General features: G+C 31.7%; 3 protein-coding genes across 4 annotated transcripts; all 3 read right to left on the bottom strand.

Moving 5' to 3' along the window:
* Window positions 1-2992: 2992 nt before the first annotated feature.
* LOC109123803 (UDP-glycosyltransferase 90A1) lies at window positions 2993-4658 on the bottom strand. The gene has a single exon (XM_019224692.2). The coding sequence runs from the start codon at window positions 4555-4557 to the stop codon at window positions 3121-3123; it is 1437 nt and encodes a 478-aa protein (XP_019080237.1). The 5' UTR covers window positions 4558-4658; the 3' UTR covers window positions 2993-3120.
* An 11830-nt stretch (window positions 4659-16488) lies between these two features.
* Window positions 16489-17269, bottom strand: LOC100853515 (uncharacterized). Its single transcript, XM_059742799.1, has 2 exons — window positions 16949-17269; window positions 16489-16861 (listed from the first exon to the last, which is right to left on the bottom strand). Exons 1-2 carry the CDS (start codon window positions 17156-17158, stop codon window positions 16751-16753), a joined length of 321 nt encoding a protein of 106 aa, XP_059598782.1. The 5' UTR covers window positions 17159-17269; the 3' UTR covers window positions 16489-16750.
* Window positions 17270-19537: 2268 nt separating this feature from the next.
* LOC100853467 (RING-H2 finger protein ATL56) lies at window positions 19538-20848 on the bottom strand. Of its 2 annotated transcripts, none has more exons than XM_010662629.3 (2): window positions 20501-20848; window positions 19538-20386 (listed from the first exon to the last, which is right to left on the bottom strand). In XM_010662629.3, the coding sequence occupies exon 2, from the start codon at window positions 20237-20239 to the stop codon at window positions 19631-19633; it is 609 nt and encodes a 202-aa protein (XP_010660931.1). In that variant the 5' UTR covers window positions 20240-20386; window positions 20501-20848; the 3' UTR covers window positions 19538-19630. The 2 variants fall into 2 exon arrangements, with proteins under 2 accessions (XP_010660931.1, XP_003633831.2); XM_003633783.4 differs by having other exon boundaries at window positions 19538-20382.
* Window positions 20849-22244: the final 1396 nt, after the last annotated feature.

The raw sequence follows: 22244 nt of genomic DNA, 5'->3' as shown, positions 1-22244 counted from the left end.
TAAAAAATAATTTTGACATATTTTTAGTTATTTTTTACATACATAATTTTAAATATATATATTTTTCAAGATGTTTGATTTTTAAATAATAATATTAATAATTTATTTTTATTTTTTTTAAAAGAGTGTATTTTTTTAAATCATTAAATTAAATTAAATTTTATTGAGGTTTACAAAATGAATAAAATTTAAATTATTGTTTTTTTACTCTGTTTTTTTTTTCATAGTCAATAAAGGTCATTTTTGGAAAGATAAAAAATTCATATCATTTTTCTCAATTTTCATACTTTGTCTAAGTCTTAGGTTTAAATAGTGAATTTATATGAACCAAAACTTAATTTTTGAACCCAACTAAATCCAAACGGAATTGTCCGTAGGAAAGTTTTAACTTTTAAGTGGGGCCGGTGGGTTTCAGGGCAAGTGAAATAAAAAGGAGGGAATGGGTAGTGGAAGAAACAATAGAATATCTTTTGGACATAATCGTATTCATTTCCATATATACACTCTTCAGGCATCAATTATAGATTTGTCTTAGTTTAATCTTGAGTTGCTTCATTATAGATGGAACCTAATAAGAGTCATAGTTATGAAAATGAAGGAAAAGTAATATCAACGTGTTATTTTTAAATTGTTTCGTAGATAGTCTGAATCTTAGGTGGTTGTTTGAATTCTCAACTTGTCTAATAAGTTCATCAACTTGTGCTTGTTCTTGAGAGTTGAATTTGTTTTTAAAATCAGAAAAGCTATTAAGTCACAATTTATTGATCAAATGATGGTCGAATTGTGATGTCGGTATATGTCACAATATTAACATCTTATTTATTTTTAGTTCAAATTTCAGTTGAAATAAGAAAAACCAAATTAATTTTTTTTTGTTTCGAGAAGTTTATGCCGGAGTCTTTTTTTTTACTAAGAATACAATTCATTGGAGTCTTTTTTTTTTTACTAAGAATACAATTCATTTCTATTTTCTACCTAAGTAGAATAGCAAAGCAATAGGATTCAAAAGTGTCAAATGGACATCCGACCAACATGGCCCACTTAAAAATCGTATTGGATCGAGTCAATCCAAGCAAACCAAATAAATGGTCTGATATGACCCATAAGTCTGTAAGCCAATCGTGTCGTGCCAATCCTGCCAGTTAGGCAATGTAGGCAACCTATAGCCTATAGATCACTCACTTTGTTAAAATTTTTAATTTATTTTTATTATTTTAAACATATTTAATAATTACACTTTTTATTTTTTATATTTATATTTATCCAATTTGTAATTATAAAATTTGTTCGAAAGGTTAATTTTTTGTTTTAAAAAAATCATATTTGAATTTGGTTTTTTTTTATTTATCAAAATAACAATAATTTAAAATAATAGAATATAAAAGGGAATGAAATATAAAAAATAATTATTTTATTAAGGTGAAAAAAAGAAGTGAGAATTACATTTGACATGAAATAAATAGGAAAGGAAAAAGTAAAAAATGATATTTGAAAGAGCCAAATGGGTGGACATGATGAGTCGGCACGATGGACCGATACGATGGCATTATGGGCCCGACACAATGGCATAATGGGTTGTCTCCTTAGGCCTAGCACAACTCACTCTTTTGGGTTGTTCTAACCCAACCCACTATTGTAATCAGGCAGTGCTAGCTCAACCTGACCTTTTGGCGTATCGGGCCACAGGTCAAAATGGGCGGCCTGACCCATTAGACACCTATAAGTAGGACACAAAAAAACAATGTGGGCTTTAGTTATAATAGAGTAGTGAAAAGCCATAGGGGATTTATAATGTGTTTAACAATAATTCTAGAAAATGTTTCTAACATTTTTAATATTTGAAAAATAACTATTTTCAAATGTTATAAAATCTAGAAACACTTCTAAGAATAACTGCCAAATGCACTCTTAGTTGCTTATGCCCTACTTCACATCACCTAGTAAGTGGCTACCACCATTGATTGTCAATACCTATGGTTTTCAAACTTTTTAATATCTTCGTAACCTTATAATATCCTATGGATAATAAATTTATTTATCTTATCGATTTTTTAATATTTTTTTTAAACAAAAAATTTTAATTAAAAATAAATAAACTTTTTGTATGAAAAAGAAAAAAACATAAAAAAAAAAAAAAGTATTCTAATGATACTGTACACAACAAAACTTTTAATGAAATAAATTATCACTAAATTAGTCTTTCAAAACATGTGGCTTCTCAAGGCTTTCCAATTCCACAAAATTTAGGATTGACAAGTGATAGTTCCAACACAAATTTGATACGTGACATACCTTAAAAAGGTAATGCATGGCAGAATTTGGAAGACTACCAAATTTAGTATTTCAAATAAATTTTTTAATTAAATTAAAAATAATAATAAACATTTTCTTGTTAACAGATTTTTAAAGAAAACAAATATTTCAATTGAAGTCAAAAGAGAATAAAAAATAAATAAATATTCTCTTGCTTGTAAATTTCCTTAATAAAGAAAATTGATTGTTAAAATCAATGAACTAAATTCATTTAATCAAACGATTAAATTTTGAGGAATTCTAAAATTTAATTCTTTAATTTCACATATAAAGAAGAGTGACTTCCTTGAGAAGACTTTTGGGACAAGATGAGAGAAAAAAAAAAAAGTATTGTCATCTTTCAAAATTGTGATCAAAGTGAAAAAATCAAATGGATATATATATATATATATATATTTTATTTTTACAAACAAAACATGAATATAGCATAATATATTCAATTTGTCGATATATTTTACATCGTATTTAATTCGAGATGGTATACGATTGGCTATCTTATTATTTATCTTAACATATATATTTAATCAAATATGGATAAAAATAAATTCAAAGAATATTTTATTCATTACCCATACATGATTCTATAACTCTAGTCTGATATCAATCTCGATATCAATATCAACATGCATTTTTATTGTTATATCATATTTATATTAATTTTTAAAAAGGTTCAGAAATATTTTCTTTCAATTTTTTTTTGTATTTATAATAATTTATGAATTTATGATATATTTATCTTGATAACAAATACAAGAAAGAAACTGGTCACGAGACTCGCACAAACACCAACTTCCAAAAGCGAGATGTTCAAACGACGACGTTTTCAGCACTGGTTTTGTTGCACGTTTCATCAATAAGCAGGTTTAGCGTTTGCCACGACGACCCACCCTCTTTCATGGCGGTCTTCGCAGTCTCTGCAACCTCCTTCACCTTCTCCCTCACTTGTTTTCCCATTTCTCCTTCCATCAGCTCTTTCACCATTTTCTCTAATCCTTCTTTCTTCACAAACCCTCTCACCGACCCATCTGTGGTTTCTACTCTCAGACCCACCTTCATCTCCTCCACCACATTCCTCGCGTTCAGGTGCTGCTCCGCCATCATCGGCCATGCCAGGATCGGCACTGCCGCGCATATGCTCTCCAGCACCGAGTTCCACCCGCAGTGACTCAGAAACCCTTGTACCGATCTGTGATTCAGAATCTGCCTCTGGTCGACCCACTCTTTCACTACGATTCCTCTGTCCTTCACTCTCTCTTCAAATCCATCCCCGATCTCGGACTCTTTTTGTCTCTTTACCCATAAAAAGTTTGCCTTTGATTCTTCCAACCCGGTTGCTATCTCTTGGAGTTGTTCTGCTGAGATGTCTGCTTGGGACCCGAATGCCACGTACAGAACTGGGTTTCCCTGGGCTAGCTTTAAGTCTAGCCACTGCACCCATGCCGGCTTTTCATGGGGTTGGAGTTCGACCATGGGTGGCTCAACCAAGCACAGTGGTCCAATGCACCAGCCTTTTGGATCTTTGAACTCCCGATTCCAGTAATCCAAGAATACAGAATCAATCTCATGGAAGCTGTTGATGACCAGACCATTGCTTTCCGATGTTGATTTGGTCATTTCCATCAAGAAGTCGGTTTGCGCACCACTTGTCTCTCGTAAATATGGCTCGAAGTCGTTTTTGGTGAGCCTGATCCATGGAAATTCGGGCACGGTGAATGGCTCGTCATCTGGTTCAGGTCCGATGAGGAGACCATTCACGGACACAAATCTGGACAGAGTCATGGCGTAGCTGCTAAAACCATAGAACACCAACCGCGGAATACCGAATTTCGAAGCGGAATACTGAGTCCATCCAAGGAATCCATCCGATATCATGCAGGTGACTGGTTGGAGATTCTCCAGCTCACGTTCGAAGTGGGGTTGGAGAAGCTTTGTGGCTTGAGCAAATGGGGGAAAGAGGGACATTGACGGCAGCTTATCGGTGCTCTCCACGCCGGCGGGTACTCCTGCAACTTGTTCCGGGAAGGGAAGTTCAACGATGGAGGCTTCGGAGCCAGCGAGATACTGAGAGATGAAGGGACGGTTAGCCGGCGTGGTGAAGATGGTGACAGCGACGCGACGGTGGAGAAGGAGGGAAGCGAGGTGGAGAATAGGGATGGTGTGGCCTTTGGACATGAAGGGAAACAATACCATATGAGGGCGTGAAGAAGAAGCAGAGTCCATGACCATCTCCCTTACCTTGTCCATCTTCTTGAGCTTGATTCTCACACCCTCCCACCCTATCTACCCTCTCCTCGTTCGTATCACCACTTATTAATAGGGCGTTGCCGGTTGTCCTGCTGGTTTTAATTTGCACCAGAAGCTGTCCTGATCAGGACAACAATACACCTTGTCCCCACCACTTTCTGCCATGTATGAACTTCAGTTTTCAGAGATTTTCAATATTTGTATCTGTATACTGTTGAAGATCAATTGTAATTATTGCAAGATGTGGTACATGGAGCCTGGAGGAGAAGGAATTATGATATTTTGTCCCAAACCCGCATAAATTTTGTGAGAACTTATAGTAATTAAGACCAATATGTATATTCATAATATGAATGGAGAAAATTTCCAGGAGTCTTGTAAAATATTGGAGTACTATTCACCATGAAAATGATGGAATCCACCGCTACAGATGTACGTGGGGAGGAAGATTTCCTTTAGGAGCAGATATTTTTGATAATTATGTAATTAATTTCCTACCTGATATAATAATGAGAGAATTGTGTTTTGGGAGCAACTGGGCCCAAAAATTAACATTTGGTCCGTCAACCACCCATATTTAAGCTCAAGATCCAAATAAAGTATGAAAATTAAGATGAAGGATATTATCTTTCATTAATTCCTAAAATACCCTTATCCTTTATATGCCTACAAGTGAGTATGAATTTTATTTTTTTTTTGTGTTTTTTTTCCTTTTCTATTCCCTATTAAATATTACTCATTTCTAACTTTTTTTTTCTTTTTTATTCCAATATATATTTCTATTTTATGTCAAATAAAAAATAATAATTTTTTTTATTTTTCATTTTTAAAGATATTGAATCTTTTTGCTCTTATTAAAAGCAATGATAAAAATTTTGGGATTTTTCATCCAAATATTTTTTATCTTTTAGTTTAATTTTCATTTTTTATTTTAAATTTATATTACCCTTTCATATATATTTTTCTCTTATTTTGAATTATTTTTTATATTTTCTACATTAACCATATTTAAAAAAATTTTAAAATTAACTATCACTCCACTTTATTATATATATATATATATATATATATATATATATATATATATATATATATATATATATATATATATATATATATATCTTTTTAGCTTTTTAATTTTTAATGTTTTTATTTTAAAATTTTTAAAAAGATAAATTTGTTGAAAAAAAATAATTAAGATATGAAGTTCTAATATTATATTAATAATTTTTCTTATCTAGATAGACTAATGCAAAGTATTTTGACCTACAACAAGAAAATTGTCAATACAATTTTTTAGTTAAACTTTAAAAATTAAGTTTCAAATAAAATATATTATATAAAATTCTATCTAAAAATTATTGAAAGTGGTATTTAATTTTTTTATTTATTGACTTTGAAACTTATCTAATTTTTTACTTGAAAGGTAATAGAACATGTTTACAAAAAAAAAAAAAAAAAAATTAGTTTTTCATTTTTTAAATAAATGAGTATAAATATATTAAAAAAATTAAAGATAATCTTAGTAAAAATTTTGATAAATATGATTATAATTTTAAATATAGATTCATTTGGATAAAATTTCACAAAAAAATATATATATAGTGAAAAGAAATAACATTGTTAAAACTACAAAAACAAAATATGCAATTACAAATTTTTTATGATGAAATTTTAAAATAAAATTCGAAACAATTCTTGAGTGAGAGAATTTGAGTGGGGGAAAAATCTTTGAGTGGAAAAAAATAGGAAAATTTTTCAAAATCACTTGAAATCCTTAACAAAAAGTAGTCTTGTACACCCTTATACAATTAGTAAATTTGTCTTGTACAGTTAATGTAATACCTTGTACAATAACTCAAATAACTCAAAATTTTATTTTTTATGTGTTAATTTTTGTAGGGAATGTCTTAATGAAATAGTTTGGTAAAAAAAAGAAAAAAAAAAACTATCAATAATCGTCTTAATATCAAATTCAAGTTGTTTAAAAATCGTACAAAACCTATTAGGAGCCTTGTACACCCTTGTACACTTAGCATATTTCCCTTGTATAATTAGTATAATACCCTTGTACAATGACATAAATTTCATATTTGTCATAACTTAAACGTATTTTCAAAAAGAGACAATATAGAAAATAAAAATAAAAACTAGAAAAATATTTTAAAACCAAACTCAAATATAATTTATATAATTTTTAGTTACTTGTTTTCATCTAAAACAAGTAAATATACCTTTCAACCCTTTTATATATATAAAAAAAAAATCAATCTCTACTATGTATTGATATAATTCACTTCTAAAATTAGGTCATATGAAAACATTTTAATTGAGTACTTAAAATAAAAACTCTCCATCCATCCTCGTTTTAATCGAGTACTTAAAATAAAAACTCTCAATCCATCCCCTTTCTTTATTTTTCTTTTTCTTATTTTAATAAATTTTTAATTAATTCAAATCATTAAAAAAAAATCCTTAATAAACAAATTTGTAGCATTTCATATAACTTATTACTAAAAGTCATGTTCAAAAAAGTTGTTAAAATAAGGAAGGAAGAAGATTAAAAAAAAAATTGAACTTTTTATTTTATAATAGTAAAAAAAAACTTTAAAATACTTTTTAGTATAAAAAAAAATAAAATAGTGAATATATTTATTTTAAATGGTATTTTAATCATTAAATTATTTACTTCTAAAATGTAAATGATAAAAATAAATATAAAAGATAATTTTTATTTATTTAAATTAATATTTTTTTAAAAAGTATTTTCTAAAATAGTCTTTAAATCATTAATATAATTTTTGTTTATTTATAATTTAAAAATAAAAAATAATGTAAATTTTCAATTATTTATAAAAGAGTTTTAAAAAAATGAAAAATAAAAAAATGGTTAAATAAGAAAGAGAGTGGCAAGTAGTAGAATAAAGACAAAAATGAGTCAAGTGTGTATTTTTGTCAATTACTATCTCATATCCTTGGACTTAAATATGGGTTGGAGGACCAAATGTTAATTTTTGGGCCCAGGGCCCAAAACACAATTCTCCCTATAATAATTAGTACAAATATCATAAGAAATTTTGATTAAGATTTCCTTTAGGAGTTGGTATTTTTGATAATTATGTAATTAATTTCCTACCTAATATAATAATTAATAAAAATATAAGAAGAAATTTTGATTAAAAGAGAGTTTTTTTTTTTTTTTGGTATAATAATAATCTCCTTGGTGGATTCTTCATTCTCACCGTGAATATAGGCTTTATGCGAACCACCTAAATCATTGTATGTTTCATATGTTTTTTTGTTTCCATTTTCTTAGGTTATGTATGAGAAATTTTTTTAACAACAGTTTTTTGTTTCCAAGAACAAACAAATTATATATATGAAAATGAATAGATATGAAAATATCGTTTTGTTGTTAATTGTTCTTAAAACAAGTTTTTGAAAAATTTCTAAAAAAGTATACTTGTAAAGAATATCTTAAAAGTTGTTTTCTTTTGTTTTCGACATTCTTTTAAGAAAAAAAATATGGAGAAAACACTAGGGTGACGTTTGTTTTTTTGGCTTAATTCTAAATAGAACTTATATTTAACTTAATACTAAATAGTATTTAATAGTATTAAGTATTAAGTATTAAGTTATTTGTTTTTTTAATATTTTATTTCTATTAAGTATTAAACTGTTTGTTTTTTATATACTAAAAACCAATATCTTAATATTTTAATATATTAAAAAAATATAATTTAACGTATTTCTAAAAATTTCAAAATAATAAAATTGTTATAATAAATAATTTATTATTATCATTCTTACAAAATATAATTAATATATTTATTTTTTATATAATTAAAATAAAATATTTAAACTTAATAATCTGAAAAATAATAGATTGATAAAACCTAAATCAAATTAAAGAAAAACCATAACAATTCAAGTACATATTTTCAAATATCCAAAACATCACATTTTATGCTAATATCTAAACATTACATTTATGATAATAGTAAAAAGCTAAAAATGACAAGTTAATTAAATACTTGAAAAAATTCATTTACGATTTGGTCTTGGAAATGTTACATGAATTTTTTTATCAAATGTTGCAAAAAAACTACTTGTAGTTGAATATCACTTTAGAACAAAAAGTGTCTTGGACAAATTTTGGATAGAAAACAATTATTAAGAATTTGTTTTATAAATATGTAATTATTTAAAAACAATTAAGGTGTTTTAAAACTTTATTTGAGAGTGTTATTATCAACAATTGAAATAATGAATAATATTGAAAAAATAAATAATATATTTTTTTTAACTTTTACCTTCGTGAAGAATAATAACAATAAAAAAAAATTTATTTGAAAATAATAAAAAACTGTTCTTAAAAATTGTTTTCAAAAACTACTATTTTTTAAAACAATCTCAAATTAAACACCCTTCTATCCTTAACTACTAAACTAGGAATCTCCAATGTCTCTTTATTTTTTTCCCTTTTTTGGAGCCGTAATTATTGTTTTTCATTTTCTTTAGATTGGATTGCCACGGTTACCATCTTCAATCTCAAATCAATTTAATAACTTCAAATTATTTCATCTTAATGCATCTTAGATTCTTAAACCAAGGCCTTCAAAATTTGGAAGAAACGTGACTAGGGCGAGCTATTTTCAGGATTATTTCCTATCCGAGCCAAAGTTGGGACTAGCACGGATTTGCAGCCAAACAAGGACCTTTGGGTTTTACAAGGGTTTGACTCACAAAATGCGCCATTGCTACTGCTGGTGACCTCTTTTGCCAAAAATCATGAATTTCAAGTTTCAAAACCTCTTGGGAGCTTCGTACAGAGGTGGAAATGTCATCGTTTCGAACAACACTCTCCTCATCTCTTCCGTTGGCAACCGTATCTCCGTCACCAATCTCCTAAAATCCCAAACCTAAACTCTCTTAAAATCCTATACATATTTTGTTCCAAACCCGCATAAATTTTGTGAGAACTTATAGTAATTAAGACCAATATGTATATTCATAATCAGTATGAATGGAGAAAATTTCAAGGAGGAAAATGTCGAAATATCGAACCCCAAACCAAAAGGTTTGGGGTATACTCCGCTTACCATCCAGGCAAACTTGCCCTTGTTATATATTGTGCACTAAATTTATATATATTTAAATTCATTATATAAAGAAAATATTAAAAGAATATTTTAAAGAGTAAATTAATTATAATTATTTTATAATTAAATGCAAAATTTTCTTTTAATTGATTACCAAAAATATAAAAATTATATAATTTTCTTCATAATGTTTTTAATATCATTAATAATTAATTAAATATTAAAAAATTATATATATATATATCGTAATTTATTTTATATTGTTTAATACAATTGAATTAAATGGATCATAATTTTAATATTAATATATATTTTAAAATTAGACATATGATAATCAAATATCATAATAGTAGATGTAATTTAATAATAAATATACACTTATAAAATTCATATTTTTATCGATGCATACGATATTATTATCAAATATGATAAATCATGTTATACATATATCAAAATTTTCAATAAAATAACTTTAAAATGTCTATTATACTTCTAATTATATTATTATGAGGTTTTCCTTACATTTTCATAAGTTTTTAATAATTTTAAGTCTACCGATATTTTTTTTCAAAATATCCCCCGATATATCCGATATATTCGTAAAATCGAAATAGCGATATATCCGTGATTACCGATATTTTTATTCTTGGTTTAGTAAAATATTGGAGTACTATTTACCATGAAAATGATGGAATACACCGCTACATATGTATGTGGGGAGGAAGATTTCCTTTAGGAGTAGGTATTTTTGATAATTATGTAATTAATTTCCTACCTAATATAATAATTAGTACAAATATCATAAGAAATTTTGATTAAGATTTCCTTTAGGAGTAGGTATTTTTGATAATAATGTAATTAATTTCCTACCTAATATAATAATTAATAAAAATATAAGAAAATTTTTTTATTAAAAGAGAGTTCTTTTTTTTTTGTTAGTATAATATTGAGACTAGGGATTTGAAGGCTTTAGGATTATAATCTCCTTTGTGGATTCTTCATTTTCACCCGTGAATATAGGCTTTATGCCAACCACCTCAATCGTTGTATGTTTCATATGTTTTTTTGTTTCCATTTTCTTAGGTTATGTTTGAGATTTTTTTTTAAGAACAATTTTTTTGTTTCTAAGAACAAACAAATTATATCTATGAAAATGAATAGATATGAAAATATCGTTTTGTTGTTAATTGTTCTTAAAACAAGTTTTTGAAAAGTTTCTAAAAAAGTATACTTGTAAAGAATATCTTAAAAGTTGTTTTCTTTTGTTTTCAACATTCTTTAAAGGAAAAAAAATATGGAGAAAACACTACCTTGTCTTGTTCTCACTTAAAACTCCGTTAGTTAGAAAACTCATTGTTGATGACTCAAATGGGCTTCTTAATGCAAGTGTATTGTTTTTCCAAAACTAGTAAGATTTTAGTAGTCCTAATATTTGAGCTAGCATTATTCTTTCATTACACCATGATTTTTGTATGGTTTAAACTCCAATTCTTTCATATCTAGTTTATTTATATGAAGTCAAACTAATCTGACCTAGGTTAATCGCCTAAGAAGGAGATGAGGGGTTGAATCGAGTGAGGGTCAATTTTAACAATTTTTGCTTAAATAAATGGAGGTGACAATAATGAGCAACAAAACAATTAAATCGAGGAAAATAAGTAAAGAGAAAGGAACAGAAAATGCAATTCAATTTGTAGTGGTTCAGTGTAGTCTTGGCCAATGACCACTTTGCTCAAGCTCCAAACACAAGTCAAGGGTTCTATTGGCTTGCAAGGCTTCAACTAAGTTTTAATCCTTTATACTTGGATTCTCGATTTTGTGAGACCTTCTTACAATTTTCCTTAAGAAACTCCTCACTCTTGAACACTCTCACATGGTTATAATTGAACAAAATTGATCATACAATATTCCAATACAAACTTAAGCTCGAGATGATACAAATGAAAACTAGAATTGAGGATGATACAATAAGGTATTGTAAACCCCCTCCCGGGGAGGAGTTTTTGGGGTGGATTTTTTTCTATCATGATGACCCTTCTGACCACCCCGGGAATTAAGCTGATGGGGGCGGCCAGATTAGAAAAGGAGCAGAGAGTGGGTGAGGGCTGTAGAAAAGAAAAAGGCGGGAAAGGAAAGATGGCTAAGGGGAGGAAGGGGAGAAAGAGGAAAAAAGGAGAGAGGGCGCAGGGGAGATTCAGACGAGAGAGAGGAAGGTGACGCAGTGGAATATTCAGGTAAGGTCCTCTGTTAATCTTATTTTGTGATTTTCTGTGGGTATCCAAGAGCAAAAAAAAATGCTTGCTCTGTTTTTGCTTCCTGCAACTTTGTTGATTTTTTTCCCCCTGCAAGAGGTTGGATCCTCACCTGGGTTTGATGTTTGATCATGGCATTGAGGACTTCCAATGTCTCTCCACCCCTGCATAGCTGGACATGGCTGCATTGAACCCATACCATACCCGCTACCTCTGCTATCCTAGTTTCCTTCCGCGTCCGTTGCACCCATTCCTCTCACCCTCGCATGGCCATGCATAGTCATGCATGGCCGCTACCTTTCATACCCATCTTCTCAGGCTCGCTCGGTCAGCTGGATCAATGGCAGCATTGGAGCTCCTCCTCTCTCACGCCCGACGCCATTGCATCACCAGAGCTCCACTTTCTGAGGTCCCTTTGATCTCTTTATTCATCGTCTTCATCATCATAAGAACCAAATCAGCTAGGAGCTCCGGATCGGTGCCAATCCTAAGCACCGTCGCCGCAGCCATTGCCCCCACGGCGGTCGAGGCAGCCCGAGTCCAACTGGGGCAGCATGGAGAGCCACTTGATGTAGGCACGGGAAGGCATGCGGCACGCCCGCAAGACGCACCTTCGATCTCGCCTGTGTCGTACCCGACCCTGGCGACGTCGCTGCCGGAGGGGGAGCAATCCAGAGGGAGTTCACCCAGCTGTCGTCTGCTTGCGTCGGCGACATGGACATGGCCACCATGAAGAAGGGAAGCTCGATCTTCAGCCGGTGGAGCAAGTGGACGTGCCGAGACAGCGGCGCGCACCAGCTGCTAGCTTTATCCCGGCGTGTTGGAGTCAGCCGCCGCCGACGCGGAGAGAGGGTGAGGGGAGTTGCAGCCATGCGGGGCGAGTTGGTGAGGGAGATGAGTCTCTGGACCTGCCCATGCTAGCATTGGACTTGGGCTTGTTTTTAGAGCCAAGCCCAAGCTTGTGATCCATTTAGCCCCTTCGGTTTGCCCATAGTATCCAATATGGGCTTGTTCATGGCCCATACCCATTCCAGGATAGCCCATTTAGCCGCTTCATTCCTAAATAATTCTTTTTTTAAAAAAGAAAAAAAAACCTTTAATATCCATAATTAATTAATCAAATCATTCCCTTTTATTTGTTACCTTATTTCTACCAATTTAGTTAATTCATACTTAAAAGACGATTTATTATTGGTTAATTATATTTTTATCTAAATTCCAATCCTTGAAAAACCCCATATCCTAATCTAATCTTCCCATAATCTATTTAAATCTCATTTTCATCAAACAAGAATTATTACCATATATTATCTAGCTATTTAAAGTCTAAAGCTTTCAAAGAAATCATGTGTCTTAATTAAATTTTTCAATAATTAGTTCAAATCTCATTATAATCCATTAGAGTTAGTATCCCATATTTATTTACTACTTTGATATCCAATCCTTCAAAAATCCTTAGTTTTAATTTAATTCTTGTTTAAATCATGTTTTCATAAATCAAATCATTATCCCATATTTATTATTTATTCAAAGTCCAATCTATCAAAAAAAAGTCACGTGTTTTAATTTAATTTTTCAAATACCTTTTTTTTAAAATCTCATATTTATCAACTAGAATTATTATCCTATATATTCATTTATTTATCTACACCAATCCTTCAAAAATCTCATGCTTTAATTTAATTCTTCAAGTACTTGTTTAAATCTTATTTTCATAAATTGAATCGTCACCCCGTATTATTAGTTGTTCGAATTCTGATCCATTAAAAAAATCTCATACCGTAATTTAATTCTTCAAATACTCGTTTAAATCTTATGTCCATCAAAGGGAATTGTTATCTTATACATTCATTTATTTATCTAGCCTAACCCTTCAAAAATCCCATGTTTTTAATTTAATTCTTCAAATACTTGTTTAAATCATATTTTCATAAATCGAATTATTATGTCATGTTTATTTAGTTATTTAAAATCTAATCCTTCAAAAATCCCATATCTTAATTTAGTTTCTCAGTAATTCGTTTAGATCTTATTTTCATCAATTAGGATTATTATCTCGTATTCATCTATTTATTTAAAACCTAGTTCTGCAAAAATCTCTTGTTTTAACTCAATTTTTCAACCCTAAAAATTCTACAGTTCGTCTAAATTTTACCCTCATCAATTAGAATCATTATTTCCATATCTATTCAAAGTCCAATCTTCCGAAAACCCCATGCCTTAATTAAAACTTCAATCCCAAAAATTCTACTATCCATCTTTATTCGCCTAAATATTATTCTTGTTAATTAGTATTATAATCTCATACTTACCTATTTATTTGAAGCCTAATCCTTTAAAAATCCAACACCCTAATTCAAAGTTTCAATTAGAAAAATTCCACTATTTTATTCATTCAAACATTATTTTTGTTAATAAATATCATTATTCCATATTTGTTTATTTATTTATTTCAATCATTAAAGTTCAACTCTTCAAAACCGGATTTCCAAATTTAACTTTTAGACTAAAAAAATTCCACCATTCACTTTTATTCATTTAAATATCATCTTTGTTATCGTTATCATAAATTCCACGTTTACTTATTTCTTTCTTCTAAAAATTTCAATAATTAGAGTTCAATTATTCAGAGGTCCGACTTTCAAACCTAATTCTCAAAATCCCACTATTCACTATTCATCCATTCAAATATCGTTTTGATTAATTAGTAACATTACTTCATACTTACCTATTTATTTCTCTCAAAAATCTCAATCATTAAGGTCTAATTCTGCAAAATTCCGATGTCTAAATTTAGCTATTTGAAATTCCAATTGTCCTATCTCCGAACTTAATTTTCAGTTTCCCATGCTCCAATTCCCGTATTTATCCCGCTACTTATTATTATCATTATCACTATCATCTTATTCATTATTTCTATAAATTCTACCTTCGAATGATTTCCAAGACCTCCAATTTTTATACATCAACTTTCATAATTTCTACTTCTCAAATAACTTACGATTCTGATCCCTTTCAAAATTTAACTCTCATAATCCCAATTTTTGTAACTTAATTTTTCTTAAAAATCCCGAACTTTCAAATAATTCTTCAAAATCCTGTTTTTCTTTCAAATTTAATTTCTAAAAGTTCTCATTCTTACATTTAATTTCTAAGAATCCAATTATCAAATAATCTCTAAGATTCCGATTCTCAAATGAATTTCAAAAATCCAGTTTTCCTTTGAACAATTTTAATCCCTGTTTAATGATGCATGTGATATGTTTTGTGCTCTATATAGTGTACTAACCCTCTCTATTGATAGCGCATGGTGGCTTATTGCCCAGGTATGTACCCATTTTCCCTCTAATCGTTGTCTATGCATGTTTCGATTCTTATGTGTGCATGATCATTCAGGATGTTCATTGACTTACTCATCAATTGCCACGTCAACTTCATTTTATTAGTAGAGACCCGACTTTAGGGACTTAGAAGGGTGCTACAGTCTTCATCGTACCTTCCCGATAATTAACCAGACCCCCGAGCCCGATCCGATTTTTCGTAGATCACCTTTTCCAAAACCAGGAGTCGCACTAAGAGTTTTCTTTCTTCTTTTGTTTACCCTTTTAAAAATAAAACGAAAATAAGTGGCGACTCCAAGTCATTTTTCCTAATCAATAAAATCATTTTTCAAAATAAAAATTGAGTTCGCCATCTAGTGGGAAACGCATGAGCCAAAATGCAGAGTCCACAGGTATGCAAATTTAGCTCAAATGCACTCAAACAAGATATTGAAAGCCACTTTGAATAATGAATAGTTAAAACATAAGTCTTTCTCTTTCACAAATGCTCAAACGAGGCCTTATATACAAGTTAAAAAGCTAAACTTGTAATCAAGAATAATTTACCTCAATTGATTCACCTCAATAGTCTATCAATATGCCCATCATTGGTGGTGCATAAAGAACAAGTTGTAGTTGGAAAAATATACTCTCAACCAATTGACCTAGGTGGTCGAGGGTTGACTTGGGTGATTAACATGTCCCTAAAGTTTGTGAGATTTTAAGAATTTTCAAGTCTTAATTTTTAAGACCCGAGGAATAACCATCTATATCCTTCGTTTCAATTTTGAAAAACCTTTTTAAAAGTATTTTTGACCATTTTAAGCTTGAATTTTTCTTCAAAAGTATTTTTATCCTACATGAATACATTCAATTTTAACAACTTATGGATGAAAATTAAGCACTTTAAAAATGAGTGACATGAATTTGAACCCTAGTGCATCAAAATAACCTATAAAAATGTTTTTAAGGGTTTTCAATGTTACAATATTTTTTTCACGATTTTTATTTGTTCTTGACTTGCTTAAATTTCTTAGAAATGGAAACTTTAGGCTAAAAAATGGCATTACAATGTTTGCCTTTGTTTGGTTCTCAAGAAAATATGGAAAAATTGTTCCTCTTACGTATAGGAATGGCAACGGGCGGGTTTGGGACGGGTCACCCCTATCCCATTCTCGTCCCAAAATATTTAGTTATTTCCCAAACCCGTCCCAAACCCGGGGCGGGGCGGGGCGGGGCATTCCCATCCCCGTTATAGAGTTAAAATTAAATCCCATCCCCGGCCCGTCCCGACCCGGGTATGTGTTGTCGGGGCGGGGCGGGGTGGGGCGGAAGCAACTTATCACCAAAAGTATTGAAGATATCAGTTGAAGCCATGATAAAGGTCTTGGACAGAGCACTTCTAGGGTTCTTCATGGCCTTCACCAGCACCAACAACACTTTTTCTTTGCAAACACCACAAACATCAGCCGACCCCCATCTTCATTTTCCGAAAAACATTTCAAAATTAGAAATTCCCTTACAAGATCGGTGCCATCAGAGCGGAATGATACAACGCAAACCGCCTAGCGTCGTTAAGAGATTCACACACCTTGGCCCAATCCTTGGAATCCAATCCCTCAGTCAAACCCTTCATTTCCAAACGAAATACACACAATTAACTCAAATCACAAGTAAATTTTCCCTCCAGAGGAGCCACTGAGAGAGGGAGACTTACAGTTATCTGGGTTTCTGGGTCAGGCATGACTTTAAGATTCTCAAAAGAGATGTAGTCAATGGTGGCATCTGCAGTTGGTGGTAATGGAGCTTTGTTCTCATCATTCACACCAAAATCAGACTGTTTCTGAATTGAAACTGCAACTTTCGCTTGCTTTTTGGGCCTTTCCAGTGTTGTCGGGAGAGCATTATCCAGAGACCTCAGAGCCATTTCTTTGAGAGAGAAAGAAACAGATCCAAACAGAGAGCGTGTGTGTGTCCGGAAGATTGAAGCGTTTGATTGATTTAAAGGAATCAGTGGCTTTGACGATAAGATCTGCTTAGCCCCTATTAAGATTCGCAAGAAACGGATTCAAAACCCTAAATAGCAGCCCGAAAACTAATAGAAAAAAAAAATCCTTCAATAATCTGAAACTGGAAATGGAAAAATCCTAAATCTCGTATCTCATTCCCGAATTAGAAACGAAATACAACACCAAATCAAGGCATCATTCAACCAAAAAATCAACAAAAAACTGGAATGGATTATCTGATGGATTTCTCCATTGAGTGGGAGGAAAAACCCTAGCGTCGACAGGAACAAGAACTGAGAGAAGAAGACCTAAAATGAGGAGAGGAAGCTAATATTTATAAGTGGGGGGTAAAGTAGTAATTTCATATTCGGGGCGGGGCAAATTATAACTACACCCGACCCCGCCCCGAACCCGATTCGGGTTTTAAAAAAAATCCTGAACCCGGCCCATCCCCGATTGCCATGTTCCTATACCCGTCCCAATAGGGGCGGGTCGGGGCGGGTGACCCGGGAAACCCGCGAAATTGCCATTCCTACTTATGTATGGTAGAATAGCAGAGAGAGAAAAAAAATGGATAAACGGAGAGATATTCGCTTTCTTGATTTTCCGGCGAACTTCTGTCCACCTTGCCGACCACAATATTGCTGGTGAGTCGAATCTCCAATACCTACAGACCCTACGTCCCCTCACATTCAAGAAGTGAACCCACCACTAATTTGTTTTAAAAATGATGATAAATTATTCAAAGATTCATGTATATAATTTTTAAAATTGACGAAAATTTTAATGTAAATTATTGAAGAAAACAAATTCTAAAAAAAAAAAAAAAAAAAATCCTACGAATTTTTTTAAATTATTTTCTGCTTTTAACATGAACAAACTATTTTTGGATTGCACCTCAAATGAGTTCTTAATTTTCAAATATAATATTGTTTTTGTATTATGTTTTTGGAAACAACATGAAACGATTTTAAAATTATTCTCAAAAAACATTTTCTTATAGTTGTTTTCGAAAACATTCCTAAACTGATTTTAATTTTTGATTTTGTGTTGTAAAAAATTCATTCAAAATTTTTATTTTTTTTAATATTTGTTTTTAAAAAATAAATTGACAAATTCTTTTTCTATATTTCATATACTTTTTTTTTTACTAAGAAAAGATTTTATTGAATATTAAATTTTAAGATGGAAAAGAAAAAGTTGATGGGCAATATCAAATTTTTTTTTTCTTTTTTTTGGTTTCATCATTGATTAAGAATGCATAAATAAATAAATAAAAATTAAGTGAATTATAATTAATAATTATTTTATTTTTATATCTATTCATTTTTTTAGTTATAAAAATAATTATAAATTTGGAAATCTATCACAAGTCAAATGTTTTATAGGAAGTATTGGAAATGATGTCCTTTTCTCTCTTGATTGTTATTTTATTTTATCTTTCATTTATATGGAGTCTAGTCTACTTTCCCTATCATGAGGGCTTTCAACACTTTTCCCCTCTCACTTTCAAAATCTAATAATTTGTCTTTTAAATTTACTAAATAAAATCATTTTATATCATACATTTTTCTTTGCAATATGTAATTTTCAATGGTAGAAAATTTGGACTCTATTTGGAAATATTTTAAAAAATAATTCTCTTATATTTCATAAAATAATTAAAATTTATTCAAGAAAATGTTTTTAGTATATTTTTTGTATTTTTAAATATTTATTAAAAACAATTTTTATCCATAATTATTTATTTTCAACTTTTATATATTTATACAATTATTTTTAAAACAACTTTTAAAAACAAATAAAACAACCAAAAATAATTATAAATAATCAAAATTATTTTTAAATTATTAAATTATCAATGTTTTTAAAGACTTAATCTCATAGGATTTGAGCTTAATATGTATATTCGACATGCTTCGTTGCATGGGCAGTAGCACGCAACACTTGTGTTGGCTTGGGCTGAGGCAGACATCACATGTCTCGGTACAGGTTGCGGGGCTGTGCTGTGATAATGTAGAATGCTATGAAAGACTTAACCATACCTTCATAGGACACAGACTGGTTTTCATATGAGAGGTCTAACAGTAATCTCTATACCAATTTTGAACATCTTTGTAGTGAGATAAAATCAAACTGTTTTAGGTATAAACTGTCATGCAATACCTTCATATTTCATGGTTGTTTCAAACAACTTCATGGATAAGCTGTGGTTAATTAAGCTACAAGCGAGTAGATCACGAAACAACTGGGGAAGAAATTGGTGGAGAAAAGACCAAACAGGCAAATCTACCAAATAAGCAGAAGGATGGGAAAACTTCTATTGTATGTAAGAAAAATCATATGAATCATATATACAAACTTGAGAATTAAGTAGGGCTTAAGCAATCTCATGCAGCTAGTTCTGCTGCAGGATTATTGGGTGAGTGATTGGAACTCAAATGAATTCCAGATACAGCTCCTGGGTTGTCTCTTGAATCAATCCCAGCATCACCCATATGGCCTCTTTCTGTTGTTTGGCTCTCTCTCAATTCATTTCCAGTGTCACTGAAATGGCTACTTTCTTCCCCTGAAACTAGGGACCCCTTCCTAAAATCAGCGCTTGTTCTGCAAATTGGGCATATGGGTGTTTTGAGAAGCCATGAATCCACACATTGGGCATGGAAGCTGTGGTTGCATAGGGGTAGCAATCTGCACTTATCTCCCATCTTGAAGTTATCCAAGCAAACAGCACAATCCACAGGGCTACTACTGCCCTTCTCTTTGGCTTGGAAATGAAAGCAAGGAAGCTTGTCTAGGTCATCAAGGGACATGCTTGTGCTTCTAGGATTCCCCCTCTCAACCATCCTACCGTTCCCAAACCCTCCTCTAAAGGCTCTCCCAACAATACAAACATGAATTATGACCAAAACCCCAATTCCCAGAAATAACAATATCAAAGATATGACAATTGCCATTACAATAATCTGTGTTGCAGCACCCACAACATCAGTACTCATTACAATCTTTCTCTATAGATCTCTTAATTCTCATCCCAAAAACCCCATCTTATACAGAGTTCTTTCCACAGACACTTTCGAAACAAAAACCCGATTTATATCAGTGAATCTTTTCTCCAGATTCCTAGAAATCGTTTTCCCACCTGACTTCATAAAAAGCCAATATCATAGCCAGCTATAGAATTCTCACTCAAGCAACATACTTGAAGAAGAAAAATCAAAATCTTAAAGCTGAGAAATCAAAAAGATTGAGAAACTTACATTTGCTTTGCAGGTTCAGAGACATTTGGTGGAATGTTAATTGCTAGAGGGTGGGTGGTTATGTTTTATAATGGCCAAGAAATTCATGATAGCATAAGTAGATGACCAGTAAAGTAGGACTGACGTTGGGGTTAAATGGAATATTTAATGTTTAGTGGTGGGATAGGGTTAATCTATAAGATGGAGTGGGTGGGAAAAAAACTAAATCTTATAGGTAGAGACAAAAAATCAGATGAAGATTGATTGCTCAAACTTTTTCCCTTTATCTTCTTCCTCTTTTTCTTCTTTATCCCCCTTTCTCCCTTTGTAGGGGAAGGTAGAGAGTGGTTGGTTTAGTAGCTTCAGTGTCCTGTCTCTGACACATGAGGCAGAGACGGCAACTATGCGGTCTACTCTCTGCTGTTGGTTAAAAAAGCATCCCATGAATTCTACCTTTGTGTAGCTTACTTGAAAATTAGTCAATAATCAAATGACTGGTCATTATTTGATTTTTTTTTACTCTGTACTGATCATTCATGGGGGATCAATATCAATTTGAGACACCTAACGACAAAGTATGGAAACCCAATTTGCAGAGTTCTGGGATGCCTGCGACAACAGACCCATGTGCTGTCCTGGATTTGAATAAAACATCAAGGTCATGTGCCTTCCTTCTTGATATGACCCTCACTAGATTATCCTTTTCCCGGAATCTAATTATGGTAAATGGACTATAATTGGCAGTTTGTGTGGCTTAAACCTTAAACAAATGTTGTGCCTATGATGCTAGGATGATGATGACTCATGGTATTTGACCAAAACCTTAACCAATCCCACTCACAAGATAAGTCTCCATGACATTAACTTGTAGCAGGAGTCATGAGGATGGTGAATGTGGGCAGCCTTTGTGTTCTTGTGTGTGTGAGAAGGGCTCTGGTTAGATGAGAGTGTTGGTTTGGGTGGATGAGATGGTCTGTTCTTGTGGGAGTTACAGGGACATCTACCGGAATCCATGTTCATTTAATGTGATTCTAGTTCATGCCCAGGTGAGGATAAAGAAGACCCACAGGGCCACATCCACCATAGTCTCCAGTCATGGTCACTGGTCATGTGATTCATTTACACCATTTGTTAAGTAGGCTCAGCAGAGGAACGAATATTTCAGCCTAGAATCACTATATTAGGATAATTTTCAGCTGACTCACACATGAGACCAGCCTAAAGAAGCTCCAAACATCTTGGCCACATGATCTAAAGTAATTTAGGAGCCAGTTATATGAGTTGTGACAAGGCAATCAATGCCCCATGCTATAGATTCTTCTAACATGGTGACTTTCAGGAAAGGTATCCATCAGCCAACAGCCAACATTAAAGTCCCTAATCACTCCAAATTAGCTGGCAATACAGAAATAATATAGAGAGAAGAGGTAGATGAGATATTAATTTATGATTAAGATGTGCAAGCTGGAATTAAGCTTTCTGAATCCCACCCACAACTTCCCCACCATAATGTAGTGTGTATGAATCAAAGCTTATTTTAATAAAATTCTTTGCCTGATTGCATCTACAAGGTTAACCGTGGTGGGAGCACCCTATCATGAGTTTGTTTTTGTTCAATAGCTCAGTAAAACCAAGAGTTTCTGGTGGCAGATTTTCTGTCACAGTTACTATGAGATTCACTTGTGAACACGAGCAAGCTAAACAAAAAGTTCTGGCATCAGTCTCTCTTCTTGAAACAGGTTTTTGGATGGGAATGTCAAAACCA

This window comes from Vitis vinifera, chromosome 14 (assembly GCF_030704535.1).
Source record: "Vitis vinifera cultivar Pinot Noir 40024 chromosome 14, ASM3070453v1".
NCBI classification, from domain to species: Eukaryota; Viridiplantae; Streptophyta; class Magnoliopsida; order Vitales; family Vitaceae; genus Vitis; species Vitis vinifera.
The sequence above is the reverse complement of the archived record's forward strand: the minus strand, read 5'-3'. Positions and strand labels throughout refer to the sequence as shown.